Source organism: Syzygium oleosum, unplaced genomic scaffold, assembly GCF_021117445.2.
Source record: "Syzygium oleosum isolate NSW1041296 unplaced genomic scaffold, Sole_v2.1 Sole_v2.10, whole genome shotgun sequence".
NCBI lineage: Eukaryota > Viridiplantae > Streptophyta > Magnoliopsida > Myrtales > Myrtaceae > Syzygium > Syzygium oleosum.
Window position 1 is genome coordinate 4,469,037 of NW_026607494.1, and position 18,184 is coordinate 4,487,220.

The 18,184-nt window shown below is 41.3% G+C and overlaps 4 protein-coding genes across 4 annotated transcripts in view; 3 read left to right on the top strand and 1 right to left on the bottom strand.

The window, feature by feature from the left end:
* The window catches only part of LOC115683348 (mitochondrial fission 1 protein A), a 75,702-nt gene that overhangs the window by 44,242 nt on the left and 13,276 nt on the right, over positions 1-18,184 (top strand). The gene's annotated exons all lie outside the window — the stretch shown is intronic.
* LOC115683349 (pyrroline-5-carboxylate reductase) lies at positions 6,167-12,070 on the bottom strand. Its single transcript, XM_030607852.2, has 7 exons — positions 11,757-12,070; positions 10,970-11,018; positions 10,342-10,433; positions 9,528-9,600; positions 8,530-8,650; positions 8,308-8,413; positions 6,167-6,665 (listed from the first exon to the last, which is right to left on the bottom strand). The coding sequence occupies exons 1-7, from the start codon at positions 11,964-11,966 to the stop codon at positions 6,477-6,479; spliced, it is 840 nt and encodes a 279-aa protein (XP_030463712.1). The 5' UTR covers positions 11,967-12,070; the 3' UTR covers positions 6,167-6,476.
* On the top strand, positions 15,411-16,601 carry LOC115683351 (uncharacterized). The gene is made up of 2 exons (XM_030607854.2): positions 15,411-15,707; positions 15,798-16,601. The coding sequence occupies exons 1-2, from the start codon at positions 15,558-15,560 to the stop codon at positions 16,437-16,439; spliced, it is 792 nt and encodes a 263-aa protein (XP_030463714.2). The 5' UTR covers positions 15,411-15,557; the 3' UTR covers positions 16,440-16,601.
* Positions 16,779-17,947, top strand: LOC115683350 (uncharacterized). The gene is made up of 2 exons (XM_030607853.2): positions 16,779-16,993; positions 17,097-17,947. The coding sequence occupies exons 1-2, from the start codon at positions 16,844-16,846 to the stop codon at positions 17,742-17,744; spliced, it is 798 nt and encodes a 265-aa protein (XP_030463713.2). The 5' UTR covers positions 16,779-16,843; the 3' UTR covers positions 17,745-17,947.

Sequence of the window (18,184 nt, forward strand, 5' to 3'; positions counted from 1 at the left end):
GATATCCGTTGAGAATTTCATCACGTGTGGCCATAGATGGTATTGCCTTCAAAATATTTACATCGAGGTTTTCTGTGATCACAAACTCAATTTGCTTGCTAGCACCAAAAAAGTGCTTTGTAAGCATGAAGTTTAGTTTCTTACCAAGTACACATTAGAGTACTTACCATCCGCATGAACTTAAAGAATCAATAGAAAACAGTGCACTAGCATTATTTTTTGGGTTAATACCACAAAAAATCTCAAACTGATACACCTGTAACAAATTTACACCAAACTTTTGACCACCAAAAATCCTAAACTAGTACACTTGTGACAAATATACCCCAAACTAATTTTTTGACCACCAAAAATCACAAATTGGTACATTTGTGAAAAATATACCCTCCGTTAGTTTCCGTTAAATTGGATTAATACCATGAAAAATCACAAACCGGTACACCTGTGATAAATGAAAGATAAAACCCCAAACCAGTGCACCTTTCAACTGTCACATGTCATCAAATTCAACAATTTGATGGTAAAATTTAACAGAAACTAACGGAGGGTAAATTTGTCACAAATTTACCAGTTTAGGGTTTTTGGTGGTCAAAAAATTAGTTTTAGGTATATTTATCACAGGTGTACCAATTTGAGGTTTTTGGTGGTATTAACCCTTATTTTTTCACTTATCATACTTCTGCTAAGAAAAGATCATTTTCTCATGTGTTGGCATGTACACAGCATGCATAAAAGTGCTAGCAGTATGCATTAGATTCTGGAAATCAACGAGGCTTTGGCATCCTCACTCACGAAATGTCATCCCCTCAGTGCCCAAAACACGATCAATCAGAAACTCGTACACCTACTTAATGACCTTGATAATCTTCTATAAGTGCATTGCAGCACCTAATACCATCAGTGACTAGCAATTTCTGTGCTCAAATAATTACAATCATTTCGGCTGAGAGATAATGAAACTAAGGGGCCAAAAAGAAATAAGTTCCATAGCAATTATCCAAACCCATTTTAATGCCCATGAAGCTACAACTCAGCCCGTTTCTCATTTTTGCTGCAGCTGCAGACAAATAAAAGAAGAGCGAAATCAAACAATAAAAGAAGAGCAAAATCTGTAGAAATGAGTAAAGGAAGGAATGAGAAAAGAAAGGAAGAAGAAAAACCGTAAGAATGGAAAGGATTCGGTTCATGCAAGCAACAGACATCTCGACGCACCCAATTAACATCGTTCCAAAGCCCTCGGTAAGAATTCTAAGCCTTGATTTCTTTAATCAGAGGGAATTTCCTAGTCAAGTTGCAATTTAGGATTATTTTGAATTCTGAGTTGCTTGGTAGACATTAGAGTGGATCTCTGGAATTTTAGAGAAGTCAATTTGTGTTACAGTGTGATGAAGACGAAATTTTGAAGTTTACCGTGTACCTTTGGAAGAGTATCTCTGTCTGTGGCGTCGTTTTTGCCCGTCTCCGGTTGTCTTTTGGGTCAGAGGCGCATTACGCCTTTGAAGTACATCAAGTTAGATTTCCAATGACTCTGGACCCATTTTGAAAAAGGACTTGGGTAGAGTTTAATCGAACCGTCCAAAATTCGGTCAGTGAACTATTGACTATATAGTACACAGCAAGCATTCGTCCATTTGGAAAAAGTTTTCGAAGGCATATCAGGGTTTTCTTTTTGTTACCAAATAAGTTTAGTTTAGTCACGACTTAATTAAGTTTGCTTTGTACTGGATTTTGATATTCATTTCTAACTTCATTGATAGAATTCTGAGTTTTCCGTCCGAAATATCTTTCGTTCTTTCAATTAGCATCACTGTGAGTGATGCTTATATCTTCTATTATTTGAAAACCTAAATGATAGGAATTAAATAAGTTGTAAGCTCTGAAAGAGTCGTCGCATGGCAAATTGATTATTAAAAAGGAAAAGTGGCGTTTAGAACATATTTGTTGCATAAAGATGGATAAAGCATTTACTACCTTTTTGGTTATATGAAATTGCATAGTAAAGCACTGGTCAAAATTATTTGTGAAATGGTTCAAAAAATGCTATGCAAAATGTATTCTGCTTGGTGGTGTTGACACCTGATTTTTAGCTCGTTTTTTTTCGTATTTTCAAAAATCTCAAAATTAGGATTAGGAATCTTGGCCAAACCTAGAAACCTATTTTTAAACCAAAAATGATTTTTTTAGCATTTTCCTGAATTTTTCTTTAATTTCTTTTAGTCAAAATGAGTGAGAAAATCAAGAAAAATAGCAAATGGAATCAGAAAATTCCATAAAAATAGTCATTAGTCTTCTTTTATATCCAATTTCATTAGTGCATCATTAATTTTGGGAAATCTCAATCGGGCATGTGTTTTTCCCAAAATTGGGCAAAATCAAACCCTAATTGAACCAAAAATATAATTAGATCTTTTCTAGTCATTTTTAAGTCATAGTGTCTTCACAACAAATGATTCTGGGACCTTGGATTACATAATGATCAGTCCAATTGCACAATTTGTCATAGAAATAAAAAAATCCTCAAAACTCAATTGAAAATTAGGAATTTTGAACCCAAATTGGGAATCGTGCCCAATTCGAAATTGTCGAATCACGAGACCATCGTTTCTAGGATTAATTTGATGTGGGTAATTCAATTTTGGCACCAATTTTGCCTAATCAGGTCATTAGGACATCGAATTGAACAAAACCCCAATAACCCGAATATAAAAAGCTAAAAATATTGGACATGATTATGACAAAAATTGGGAAAATCACATATTTGGGTTTAAAATGTGATGAGGAATTCAATTTTGGGGTTTAATTTTGAAAATTTGGTCAAAATCGAGCTTAATTTGCGAATTTAGACCAACCCGGTCTGCCGGGTCGACCGGGTCAACTCGACCCGACCCGGGTCGGTCTCCTTCGCCTGACTTGCCCAAGACACAATAAACCTAGAAAAATATCTACTCCGGCCTGGGACTTTGCCGACTTAATTCAAGCAATTTAACACGTGATAAACTCCAATTCCAGCTGGCATCGGAGATTCGATCCAACCGATTCAAGGTCGGTGAATAACAAACTTTGGACGGGAAATCGAGCTACAAAGAGAAGAAAAAATCATTATTCGAGGGGGAGAACTGTTCGACAAAATTCCAGATAGAGAGAGAGAGAGAGAGAGAACTAGAGCAAGAACAGAGGGAAAAGAGAGAAAAAGGAGAAGGTAGAGGTCCCCTTCTGAGCATTCGGCGCTGCCCTAGACGGCAGAGCGCCGGCAAATCAGAGCTCGGCCGTGACCTCTCTCCCCGGGTTCAATTGAGTTCATTGTATATGAAGGCTTGAAACTCGAGCTCGGCCGATTGATCCAGAGGTGCTCCGGCAAAGCTAAGACCACCAGCTTGGAGTCCAAGTGTTGAGGAAGAACTCCACAGTCGCCAATTGCCTCAGAAACTCCATCTGATCCTCTGTCGAAGCAGGTAAAATCTGATCCTCGCAATAGTTTTCTAGAAATCCAGAAAATCAAATTGAGTTTGATATTGATAATCATGTGTTTTCTTTAATGATTCTAAGTTCTTTTATGCCTAAAACATGTTTCTGATCATATTTTCATTGCTTGATTGCATTTTGAATGGTTGAATATGCATAAACCGAGTCGGTTGTTCATGGAAGCCTTCGCCGGAGCCATCCGGAACCTCGCCAGAGTACATCTCGTGGCCAATGGCCGCTCAAGTTAGTCGTCCTTGACTTTGTTTGATGATTTGATAGTCATTTTGATCGACTTAGACGGCTAGGGCGATCAGAATAGGGGTGAATGTTAAAAAAGTTGCATAGATTAGTTCTGAGTTAGCATTTTTAGGTTCGGTTTTCGCCCGCTGGCGGTGGTCTAGCGGCGAACTAGCTAGGTTAGAATGATAGAAGGTGATGTGGACTCAACATTACACCAAATTGAATGGTTAAAATGTCACCGGAAGGTCATCGGAGAAAGGCTCAAAGCCACGGCCTCGAAAACCTTATAGAGCAATTCATGCCCACCAGGTATTCGGCAAAATGCCGAAGAGAAACAGGCCAGAAACGATGCCGTTTTGGCGTTGTTTCTCGCTGGAGAAGACAACCGGCGAGGCCCGGTTCGGCCAAACCGAACCGGGTTGAACCAGGCCGGTCCGGTTCATTTTTCCCAGCGGGAAAATTTAAAAATAAAATAAAATAAAATAATTCAATAAAAAATAAAATAAAAATAAAAAAACAGAAAAATCTAAAAAAATTAGAAATTTTCGGAAAATTCATAAAAATTTCAAAAAATTAGAAAATTTCATAAAAATTCAAATTTTTTTTAGAAAATTCAGAAAAATTCAGAAACTTCAGAAAACACAAATAAAAAATGTGAAAAAATTCAGAAAATCTAAAAAAATTTGAAAATTTGAAAATCCATAAAAATTTTCAAAAAATCATAAAAATCAATTCTCGGCTAATGAAATTCTCGGAAATTAATTTCCGAAAAAAAAATCAAAATCCAAAAATCAAAAAAATTCAAAAACTCACATAGTGGTCCAAAAACACTGTGGCCAACCTTGGAAAGTGAAATTTGAATTTTTGGAATTGCCCAAGTGGCATTTTTAGAAAATCTCAAATTCAAGGGTTATGACCCCTAAAAAAATCCTAAAACCCTAAAAAGACACAAATCATGAAATGAACAAGCCTTTAGGGCTTCATTAGGGTTTGGATGGTTTTTTAGTGCATTTTGATTTTTAGAGACAATTTAGGATTGATTGATTTGATTGACCTTAATTGCCCATTTAATTCTTGATTGATTTTCCCGCAATTAGAATGGATAGGATTAATAGGTAAACCTCGGAAACTTGTGTGACACGTTAGACATCGTATCGTTCTTAGGTATCGAAAGGGCGTTAAGGATCTCGATTTAGGATTATTAGCGTAACCAAGTCCCCGTACTCATAATCTTTGGTTTGTAGAATCGTAGTATTTCTCCCATACCCTGATTAGGTTTCTAGTCAACCTACCAACAATGACTAGTGGCGACTCCAAAATCGAGAACTTAGACTAAATAGGAAATTATCATCCGCTGTCACGTGAGGTATGGTCTGGGAGAGACCCTTGCACGGAAATACCTCCTTAGTGTGCAAATCCCGAAAGTCCCAAAAAAAGCGTGGCACGACAGGTGAAAGGGCTTGTGAAAGGCTACTTGTATTGATTTGTCAATCTGGTTGAAATTCATTATGATATAGTTTTGTGACTCGTTGGAGAATGTGGTGATTGATGGTTTGATGCTCTTATCGCCATGATATGAACCATTGAGGGGTTGTGAGTAAGTACATTGTTCTCCGGAATTCTTGTTTGGATCAAGCCACTAGCTGATTATAGGTGGAGATATATGTCAGGGGACATCTTGATATGCCTTGTATGAGGTGTCAAGATGGCAATTGTTTGACATTGAGCACTAAATTGATCAGTAGACTAGATCATTAATGTTGTTTAAGTTAGTGTTTATTTGGATGTTACTGATTGTATGAACTTACGCGAAATCATATGAAAACATCTTTGGTCTTTAATGTATATGATATCTTGGTTCATGGATCGGTGTTCTTTCTTTGAAATGTTTATAAATATACATAGTAGATGCTTAATCTGCTTAGAAGAGATTTATACTCAATCAGCTGCGGTTTACTCATACCATTTGTCTCAATTCTTGTCCAAGTTCTACAGGTACCAACAAGTAGGGTGAGAAGGTTTGGCGGGCATTTATATAGAGTTCGAGTTTTTGGAGTAATTTGAGATAATTGGGTATAGGATGTACTTCTCGAGTCTAGTTTTGTAATTCATTGGAGATTAGCAGTATATTTTGATCTTTTGAGTTTTATGCTTATCCGATGTGATGCATATGTTCATTTTGGGAGACTTTACAATCAAGTCCTTTTAACCAGCTTGCAGTTTTATCATATATCTATATATTTTGAGAACATGTTTATATCGATTATGTGTGAGTTGGCCACATCATTTGAATAGGAGGAAGGTCGAGTCATTTCCCCTATGCTTGGAGGGTTGGGGCGCCACAAATACCATTCATCCACAATCAATCTGCTCGACCTAATCGAGAGAAAATGAGCTACAGGGACGTCTGCATTCCAAAAGAAGAAAATCCCTGCCGACTTGTGAAATGATATGACCACAAAGATTAGGTAGTCGGATCTCGCAAGCTCTTGATAGTATAGAACTTGAAAGAAAGGGAACTTGAAGACTACATGCTAGTTGGACCTCAAGCTGCACCCATAAGCAATCTTCCTTTGTTAAAGACAAACCAAGCAGATGGATTGCAATGAAAATAAATAGAATCTGACAGCTGAAACAAGAACGTTTAGAAAAGCCTAGCCTAGAATGAAGCTGATAGTCAAGTCAAAATCAGAGGGACAGCCAAGCTCACCCTTTTGAGCTATTTTCTCGAAAGAGTTAAGCATACGATGTGGCCTGAAAAGTTGAAGTCAGAATTAGGAAGGGGAAAGTTCACGGCCACGCTTAGCAGCAGCAATGACTGCATTCATCAAAATCCCCCGGAATCCACCCTTTTCCAGTTCATGAATACCAGCAATTGTAGTACCCCCTGGTGATCCAACATCATCCTTGAGCTGACCTGGATGCTTGCCCATTTTGGAGGCCATAGATGCTGCACCCAACACCTGAAAATATAGCAGCAAAACATTGAAACTTCAAAATGAATGAAAGCCGGTTCAAGCCACTGATAATCCAAGCAGACAATTCATACAGGAACCACGGCAATCTCTCCAAGCAAAGTTTCTGAAGTTGAAATTGTGCAGACTTGTTAAAATGATGAAGGTATTTAACCTAGCAAAAGTTGTTAAGTTAGGAATAAAACTAGTGCAGTCCACAATCCAGTATTAATGTGACTTCTGTCAACTCTTCTGCCAGAGTGTATGAACTGCTACTGAACTCTAGATAAGTATAGGGGCAAAGGTATAAATAACAGACATGATAACCTATCTTCACTCTGGCTTTTGTAAGGATGGGGCTATTTCGACATCCAAAATAGCTAAAAACACAACCTTTTTGTTGAATGGACCAAAAACTCCTTCAATTTAAACCAGCTCATCTCCAAACCGAATTTCTACCAATGGCAATCACAAGCTCATCCATGAATTGACTAAGAAGTTGATCAAATAGTTGCCAATCATATTGACCGAGCTCCAATTGCTAGAGGAAGATTAACTATCTAGTCAAATGATGTAGAAACCCTTTGCATTTGGGTTTCGTGGAAATAAAATGAGTTAATGGAAGGGATAAGAATTTTCTGTGGAATACATTAAGAGCCAAGAGCAAGGAAGACTGTAGAGAGAGGAAGTAGAGGTAACTCAGGTAAGTAGAATGTAATGCACTGTTGTGAAATATGAATCAAATTACCAAAATGAAAATGTGATAGAAGTATGTTTCAAAACCCTAAAGTACACCACCCTTTCTTCACTTCATTAATCTAGATGAGTAAAGAGCTTAATTTTTTTTTTAATTTGGGTTTGCATAATGGGACTATTAGATGTCCACTGTGTTCATCCAAATTCATTATTATGTACCATCCCACAAATTTTGCTATCCAAAAAGAGATATCGATATTTTTTTCTTGTTCTTTAGCTCAGTGGAACATTCATCTCCATTGAGAATGTCCATTTAAGCTATCCATAGAAAATGATGAGCAAGAAATATACGAAGATGAAAGAGGCAGTGGCACTTTTAGACTGAATACTACTTGCAAATGACTTTAAACTTAAGTAAGGGTGTAGAGAGAGGGACGGGAATGGAAGATAGATACCCGTGTTTGAAAAAGGGAATCTCTTTCTTCTGGGCCTTTGGTAAACTAAGTTCAAAAGGCTGTAAACTAAGTTATTCTCGGGTGGAATTAGACCCGCACTTTCTGTAACTATAATTATTGGAGTAGCCAGAGCATTCTACATGTGTAACCCACAAACATAAGTCTTCTATATGTTTCCCTTAAAAAATATTAGTTAATGAAAGTGGAGAAGATTAAATATGTAATCACGCCGTGCAACACAAAAAAGCCGCCCGGCCAGGGAAAAAGGCCCAAGCCTTTGAGAAAGCAATTCTATTAGTCAATCCTCTTTTTCATGCCAATAACAAAGTAAGATCTATTAGGATGATGATTCCATCTCAAAAGAAGGTCCAGTGAGGATTTCTTGAGGACTTCCTCAAAGGCTAAGCACAGGCTGCATCAGAGCATCTGCCTATAAATCTGCAGGTGTCACAATCTCTAGTTAACAAAACAAAAAAGCGATTTTATGCACAATGACCAACCGTTTGCGAAGCTAGACCCAGTGCAAGTTCTCTTGGAAGACCTGCGGCAACTCCTCCATCAGCCAAAGCTTCTATTGCCAGAAAGATATATGCTGGACCACTGCCGCTGCATATATACACAGAAACGAAAACTCTAAGTCGAACTAAAATCTCACCACGATTTTAAACAAAACCTTCACAGAAGTATAAGGAAACCGATGCTTTAAAAGCTATTGCACATACCTCAGGCCAGTAATTGCATCAAAATATTTTTCATCGGCTTTCCAAATCTTGCCTATAGATCCGAATAAAGTAGCAATGAGTTCTGCATCCTCTTCTTTTACTGCTCCTCCCAGACTCATAACTATTCAACATGAAGGGCAATAGAGAATATCATTGTAATTCAATCTTATGAAATCAGGTGTCAATAATAACATTGCTGAATCTGAAAGATCACTTTGGAAATTAAACTAACAAAATAAGTAAATGTAAATCCATATGGTATCGGAGCAAACTCCACTTTATAATGAAGCGATACAATGAAAGGGCAGAACTCCACTTGCATTAACTATACTGCCATAGTATCACAAGAACAGATAACAGAAAGAGTAATCCATCCTGACAACATCACAACAGTGCCATGAATTATATCTTAGCACCGCAAGAATCATGGACACCTGATGACTTGATCCTCTTCTTTCGTGATGATTAATGAGAGGATAGCATCCAAATAATTCTCATGACACTTGAAACCTCAACATCCAAACAAATATTCATCTATTTTGCACATTTTCATATTAATAAACTATGGTAATTTGAAAATAACTTAGCGCAGCAACGTTAACTCAACTAAGGAAGCCCTTCACTTTACATTATTACAATTGATTGCAGATACTCAGGATTAAAACTCAATATTACGAAATCAAGCTTGTGGAACTTAACAACTAATAACATCAACTCAAGAGGGTTCAATGCTTTATTTATCTCTGCAGCTGAAGGGAAGCGACCAAGTCTTGGACAGGATAAGAAGATGATGGAAGAAAATCAACAATTTGCAATGTAAAAGGAATTTCAATTTTCTGCTGAAGCAACACAATCTGAGAACAGAAAGCATGTATCATCCCAAGAGACATGTATGGTAAAAAAGTCAAAGTTCTATATGAGACGTCCAAAGGCCAAAACAACATTGGCTTTCCATGCATACAAGTTAAAGATCAGCAAACAACTAGTATAAACATTACCAGATGCAGCCTCCCCAACAGCAGCAGGAGTATTTGGCATCACACGGATAAATCGATCATGGCCAGCCCAATCCTAGAAAAAAGAAAAGCATACTCACTCTAGACAGTTCAAAAACGGACAATTCTAAAAATTAGATGAAATAGGAATTAACAGCGGACACCCCGACTATGGTATTCAATTCAAAATGATAGATAGTAGAAAAGGCTCCTTAAATAAGAATTCTTCAAAGAGTCAAAGTTTCATTAGAAAAAGTTTACCATCCCAACTATCGGCTGTCCATCTGGAGAACTACAAACATTAACATAACATACCTGAACCATTTGTTTCTTTACCTAGCATCATTTTTATACTCTACTTAAGAAGCCGCACAGAATTTTACACTGAAAACCCCATCCCATTATTGAGGTATTCCTAAGCATTGTTAAATATAAATCAAGATTACCGACAAAAAAAATGTTAATCCATGGTCAATGTTGCACCGCCTAAATTCACAAAATTGGCTCCAAAGGACATAAATTAGATTGCTTATATGAGAAATTGACCCCTGGACAACATATTGAATGAATATAACAAATTGAAGTAACGTAATTCCAATTTCTTCTTTAAAACCAAGAAAGTCATATTATAGAATGAAAAAAAATGGTAGTGGAGGAAATAAGGATGGCAGAGATGCAGTTTTCATGGATTTAATGATGTGAATTGTGTAAGAGCCTCTAATCCTCGTTAGCATTGTAAAAGACATTCCCATACCATGAAACTTAAGACAAGAACCAAAAACATGGTGCTGATAAAAAAGACAGTGGGGGCAAATACCTGTAAATCCTTCAATTTTACTCCGGCAACTACTGAGACCAAAAGCTGCTTCTTTGATAGTAGTGGCCTCAACTGGGAGACAACACCTTTAACTAGAGAAAGAACAACGAAAGTTAATTTGAAAATATCCCAAATAATTTCTACTAGAAGTAACATTTTCAGCAATGAGGAAGATGCATGACCTCTAGAACCAAAATCCATTCTACCTTTGAAATCAAATATCAATTGAAACATCCCCCTCCAGATTTTATCATCACTTAGTAAAAATACAGAAGAAAATCGTCATCCTTAATTTCTGCGGACCATTGACGGTCATCAACAGAATTTAATCATCCCTTTATGGTGAGAATATGTCATAGAAAAGCATGCAATCATCACTGCAAAAGTTATGATAAAGAAAAGTGAAGGCCAATTCATCCAAAATCTGGTGAAAACTGAGATGAACTAACATGTTGTGAAATCACATGTTACATGTTTGGCTGCTACCATCTCAAAGCTAAAGAACATTGGTGGCTTATGGTCATATTGACCAAACACGTGCTTTCATCCCATTATTGAAATTTGTGAAAATGAAAAGACAAGCAAAGGAGCAAACTAGCAACAGAGTACAAGTTTAAGTGCTATATACCAACTTGGGGTTTCACTGAGAAGATGACCACATCACTGTCTTCAACTACCTGCTTTCACAAAATTTGAGTTTCTCTTATCTAGAAGGAGAGGGTAAAGGGGAACAAGCTTATCAAGATTCAACTCATCAAGAAACTCCAGGAGGTAGAATAACTTGCAAATGTACGTCCACTCATGTCTCACATCCACAAAGAAGAAAAGGAAAACTGGTAGGTCTGCTGAACTGCGAGTTATACAATAACTCAACCAACTTGCTCGCTCTCTTTTTATGGAGAAGAAGAGATTTCTCCGTCCGAAAGACCTGGGCAAGAAAGTGGATTTGCTCGAGAACTTGTTCGAGCCGACAAGACACGTAAAAATTGTCATTTTCCACCCAATTAACTTACACTGACCAATGCTGGCAACTAAAGGACGAAGCAGCAGCCCGAATATCGTCGTGAGCAAATACAAAACCCCATTGCAAAGCTAGGACAGCGAATGCTCGTACACTTATAAAAGATTTGAGCTGTTCAGTATTGAACGGCAATGTCGTTCCCGTAACTAACCTAAACCCTGTAATCATAACGCGCCGAGGCAGAACCGGGGCAGCAAATATATGTCATGGCAAACGTAAAGCTCGCACTTTCACACCAATCTCCCTTAAAAACCGAAACTTGCCGCTAATTACATCGACTACATTATCATCAGCTGGTCCGAAGATCCGATTTTTCGCATTTCCATTACTCCTTCCCACGAGCGAGAGAAACAGAGACAGAGACAGAGAGAGAGACAGAGAGAGGGTACGCAACAGCTTGATTGTCGGAGAGGACTTGGACGCCGAAGGACTCGAAGGCGGCGCGCCGGCTCTGGTTGGTGTGGGCGGCGGTGCGGATCCTGGACGGAGGCAAGACGCCCGACTTGACCACCCCCCTGGCGATGGACTCCGCCATCTTGCCGGCCCCGATGAACCCGAGCTTGTACGTCTCGGCCGGTACCGGCGGCGCCGCCATCATCTCCATCGTCTCCCGCGCGGCTCTGCGGCTCCCGAAACAGAGGGGTACTCGCCCGGGTCGAACTGCGAGAGGGGGGCTGACGGGCGTGAGCGGCCACCGTTTGGAGCGGGCTTTGTTCGAGAAGAAGGCGGCGGCGGCGGGGGGTGACTTGCACCGGGCCGAGCTTCGTGGACATTGGACATCCGGTTTTGATGGGCTGGGCTGAAGCTTAGCCTTCCTGCTCTGGGCCCAAATCGTCACCCTTCCTTCGTATCAAGAAGAAAGGAGAGATGGTGATTGTTGTCAAATTATGTCGATGAATTTGCACCTATCTCTCTCGCTCGCTCTCTTTCGATCTCGATCTCTTGAATCCTCATGAGTGTGTATGATCGACCCTTATTCTATCTTGCCTCGCTTTGCGCAAGGTATGATCGCGCACCTGTTTCTTCCCGTGCGATGTAATGACTCTGTCCAATCTCTCGCATACACCCGCATGAAATTAACGGAGTAATGGTTAAATCTATATCTCAAATGCTTCTTACCGCAAATGGTCGATTCTAGGCTATTTATACTTACTTTAATAGACCGGAGTTCTCTAATTTTAGAGACGTGACATTGTGAGGTGGTCTTTCCAGATCGTGAGTGTATTTATTGGCTTGCCGTCCACCTTTCGTCCCTTTTTTTCTCTTTCGCTCCCTTTACTGTTACTGAGATTTTTTGTGCGAAATTGATGTTATCGACAACTCTCTTTTTTTTCTTCAAATTTCGTCGACCTAATTTGATTGAACGCGTCTGAAATCAAGGACATATAGAATTCACTTATTCTTTCTTTCATGAGAACATGATACCAATTTGATCATGCATTTTAGGATTAATATCATAAAAAACTCTAAACTAATATGCTTGTGACAAATTTACCCCAAATTAATTTTTTGATTACCAAAAACTCCAAACCGGTACACCTGTGATAATTTTACCTTCCGTTGGTTTCCGTTAAATTTTACTATCAAATTTCTGAGTTGGATGACATATGGCAATTGACTGGTGTACCATCTTAGGGTTTTACCCTTCGTTTATCGTAGGTATACCAATTTATGATTTTTCGTGATATTAATCCAATTTAACGGTGGATAAATTTGTCACAAATGTATCATTTGGGATTTTTTGTGGTTAAAAAATTAGTTTGTGATAAATTTGTCACAGGTGTACCAGTTCGGGATTTTTGATTATCAAAAAATTATTTTGGAGTAAATTTGTCACGAATATACTAATTTGAGATTTTTCGTAACATTAATCCTGAATTTTACGCGAGATTTATCATATTATTAAGTACACGGGCATGCAATTTCCTCCCAAATGGGGGGAGACGACTTCAGCAGCCGTGCGACAACCGTGCACTTACCTAACCCATAAAAGATGAGGAACAAAATAATGTGGACGACAAACTCAATTTGTGCAAGAATCAGTAACTTTCATACCACGTCACCTATGATGTGACTTCCCATCCTATAGAACATCACCTGGCTAAGCGAACCAATAGGATTAAAAAAAAGCCCCGTAAAAAAGGGAGCAGCGGCTTGGCGTGCACGCTCTCTGCCTGCACTTCTTAGTTGACCACTCCCCGTTTCCATTATTAAAGAATGGGTCGGGAGCAGGGCTGAGCATTATCCGAATTGGGCCGGTCCACCCCCTAATTCTAGGATCAATTCGCACAGTGTTGATCCTCAATTTTGGGATCGAAGATCGCCCGTCGGTTCCATGGATCCGTCCGGGAACCGGACCGCCGGTTCGGTCCGGTTTCTGGGCGGGTCTATGGAACCGGTCCCACCAAGTTTTCCTGGACAAATAAAAAAAAAATATGTGGACCAACATTAGATCAACGGAACAAAAAGAAAAGAACATAACTTTCCATACAATTCCTATACTATGATCGGTTCTATTAACCACATCATCCATAAATCAAGTGGGTACCCATCAAATGAGTGTCCAGAAATAATAGAGTAGAGAGTTATGAGTGTCTAGTTACGTTTTCCTTTCTTTTAATTCTTTTTTTGGTCAGATTTTTTTAATTAAAATTTTAAAAAATAAATATATTATTATTATATTACCGGTCTGGTCCGGGTGGGCGGGTGGGCAGTTCCACACCGGGAACCGAGAACCGGACCGATACCCACCGGTTCCAAAAAATTGGAATCGGGAACCGGATCGGTCCCCTTCGGAACCACCGGTTCCGGTCCGGTCCTGGGCGGTCCTGGATTTTTTGCACACCCCTAGTCGGGAGGCAACCGGTCGACGCTAGCGATCCCGTCTGAGCGTCGTTACAAGAGTCACGTGTCGATGCAGAATAGTCAGATCGAGTCATAAGTACCGAGATGCTAGGAAGTTTATCTACAAAAGGCGTGTTGCATTGAGATGATGCAAGTCGAATTCACGGAAACCCCGTGGCCCTTTACCACTAGGCCAACCACTTTGGTGACCCAAAAACACAAAAAGGTCCTTGGGCATTAGTAAATCACACTAAAGTACAACGAGGTGAACCATATTAAGTAGGGTCTCTCTCCAATATACTAGTCAAAGCATACAAGGAAGAACTCAACTTTCAAAGCACTGGTCGCGCGTAACATGAGACAGTTAATGAATCGGAAAATGCAAAGTTTCTTACTTAGCTGCTTTTTAAGTGTCTTTGGAGCGCTTGTAACAAAATCCTATCTTGCAATAAATCACAGTGTACAAAATTTGTAGATTGATTTTCGGGCTTCTTACTGGAATGTATTCATCGCATAATGCAACAGTCATAACATCAAGCATTTAAACGAGTTCTACCCGTGACTGGCTTATTTAAACACTCTGCCATTCTCACGTCAAATTACTTATAAGTTGGTCACCCGGATTTGGATTGGGATATGATAAGATAAGGTGTGATTAAAAATTTCTCAAATATCCTCCGAATTGTAAACAATCCTTTCCCATGTTCGGCTAGACGGCAATGACGATCGATGTTGGTCGGAGACGATGATGATTGCACGGTGGTCAGGAGTGATAGGCTGTTGTGGCGGCGGTCCTTGCGTGGTGGTTGGCGAAGCCAAACTCCATCACTCTATCGTTGAAAGGAAATTGTTATTGTTTTATTCGTGCTTTTTTCTCCAATCTGGGTCTATCCCACCTCATAATCCAGATTTCTTATCTGATATTTTATCCAGGTATATTCGGGCTTATCCAGTCCAAAAGACATCGCCAAACACTATGATATTTTGGTATCACGTGTTTATGTTTAAGTTTCGCGAAAATTTCGGGAATTTTCTATTGAAAGAATTCAAGTAAATTACAAGATTAATTTAATAAAAAAGTTAGTTTGAAAAAATTAATTTCAGAGAATCAGCAATTCGTAGAGCATTCGAACAAAACCTTCATTAAGGTATCCTTTTTGGCCAACTCAAACTCAAATTGAGGACTAATTCAGAGGAGATGACAAACGACCCGGCAGAAGGAAGCCTGCAAGATGCTTCATCGCAAGCGGTCTCCCCCCCTATATCTGCGAGGTGCAGTGGTTGAACAGCTTCTCATTACCAAATCTGCACAGCAAAACACTTGCTAATTGCTACAGAGAGAGAGATAGAGATGGCAGAGCTGTTCGTGAAGCAAGCCCAGCAATACGCCTTGGCCCGCCCGAGCTATCCGCCGCAGCTCTTCCGGTTCATCGCCTCCAAGACGCCCGCCCGCGACCTCGCGTGGGACGTCGGCACGGGAAGCGGCCAAGCCGCCCAATCCGTGAGTTTTCGCGAGCTACTCGATTCCGTATGCCTTTTTCGATTTGCCCGCGTTGGACCCCAATAGGGAAGTTGGTGTTTTGATTTGCAGCTTGCGGAGATCTACGGCGGTGTCGTGGCCACGGACACGAGCCCGAAGCAGCTCGAGTTGGCCCCGAAGCTCCCCAATGTCCGTTACGTGCTCACTTCCCCGGTCCCGTCGATGGCCGAGCTGGATCAGAAGGTCTCGGCCCGGTCCAGCGTCGACCTCGTGACCGTCGCGCAAGCCCTCCACTGGTTCGACCTCCCCAATTTCTACCGGCAGGTGAAGCACGTCCTCAAGAAGCCCCACGGCGTGATCGCCGCGTGGTGCTACACGATCCCGGAGGTCGACGGCCCGTTCGACTCGGTGTTCCGCCGGTTTTACGCGGCGGACTCGAACCCGTACTGGGACCCGGCACGCAAGCTGGTGGACGGCGAGTACAGGGGCGTCGATTTCCCGTTCGAGCCGGTCGAGGGGATGGAGGACACGGGGCCGGTCCGGTTCGTGACGGAGAGGAACATGGGGGTGGAGGATTTCTTCACGTACATAAGGTCGTGGTCGGCGTACCAGACGGCGAAGGAGAAGGGCGTGGAGCTTCTGAACGGCGACGTGGTCGAGAGGTTCGAGCGGGCTTGGACCGAGGACGGCGAGGACCAGAAGACCGTCAAGTTCCCGGTTTTTCTCAAGATCGGAAGGGTGGGCAACGCATGACAATGATCGCTCGACATACACTAAGATCGATTTACTTTACAAATTTAGCGTGCAAATTTAAATAATGCGAAGCTCGAAACCTTCGTCTGGCGAGTACCCATATGAGGCATACGTTCTATCTCAATGATAATTAATTGGACTTTGATCAAATTGATTATTAAACATCTAATTTGACCACAGACCATCAATCAAAAGCAAATCTGGAACAGATGCCGTTCCAATTTCGCTTTTGCAGTTCAAGGTCTAGGACAAAGAACATGTGACACCGACGTAGTAGTGGACGAATTTGACACGATGCTGTTGCTTTCAGAGATGGACCACTCGCTCGTATAATTAAGGAGTCGAGCACGCAGTTGAAACGGGTTAAACTCCATCTCGTTTCCTTCCATCTGTTCGAGAGAGGCATGGCCGAGTTGTTCGGGAAGCAGGCCCGGCGATACGCCAATGGTCGGCCGAGCTACCCGCCGGAGCTCTTCCAGTTCATCGCGTCCAAAACGCCGTCTCACGACCTCGCCTGGGACGCCGGCACGGGAAGCGGCCAGGCCGCCCGATCCGTGAGTTCCTCGCGGTTAATTGAGTCTACTTCACTATCGCTCTATGATTCGCGGTTGCTGTTTGATCCCCTTTGAAGTCACTAGTGAAGCATGTTAATTTCAGCTTGCAGAAATCTACGGGAATGTCGTAGCCACGGATGTGAGTCCGGAGCAGCTTGAGCTCGCGCCAAAACTCCCTAACGTCCGCTACGAGCTCACTTCTCCGGCCGTGTCGAGGTCCGAACTTCAGAAGGTCTCCGCGGAATCGAGCGTCGACTTGGTGACCGTCGCGATGGCCCTCCACTGGTTCGACCGGCCCAATTTCTACCGGCAAGTGAAGCACCTGCTCAAGAAGCCGCACGGCGTGATCGCCACGTGGGGCTACACGATGCCGAGAGTCACGGGCCCGGTCGATTCTATCTACGAGGAGTTCTACTCGATGGACTTGAACCCGTACTGGAGCCCGACCCATAAGTTGGTGATCGACGAGTACAGGGACATGGAATTCCCGTTCGAGCCGGTGGATGGGATGGAGGACACGGGCCCGGTCCGGTTCGTGGCGGAGAGAGCCATGGGGTTGGACGAGTTTCTCACCTTCGTAAGGTCGACGTCGCCCTACCTGAAGGCGAAGGAGGAGGGCGTGGAGCTTCTGGGCGGCGACGCCGTCGAGAGGTACGAGAGGGCCTGGAGCGAGGAAGGCGAGGAGGAGAAGGTCGTCAAGTTCCCGGTCTTCCTCAAGATCGGCAAGGTGGGAAATGCGTCCATGGATTAGGATAGAAAAGGCCATTTTTGTGCTCATCTCTGTAGCACCAGTGCAGCAGAATTTAAGCTGTGTATCTTGACAAATCTGCATGATCTGCTTTCGAGTGATCGGAATCGGTATACATGGTCATTTGCTCTGATTCGAACAGCTTTGTTTTGGGTTTCCAGCACTTTTGCTTATGCCATTTAGGAAACATCTTGAATTGTGCTCGAGTTCGGTGAGGCGAGTTCGGTTTGTCTTAGCGATTAAGAAAACGGGCTTTGTCTGTATGAATTGGACACGGAATACATGCTCGATTTTAGATACAATCGAGTGTTGACAGCTCTTTCAAGAGATATACATAAATATTCTTTCACTCGGGTCTTACCTGATTTATGAGATTAGTCAAATATCTATAAGTCGGGATTTCACTTAAAAAAGACGAGCTGGAAGGTGAGGATACTGGTATT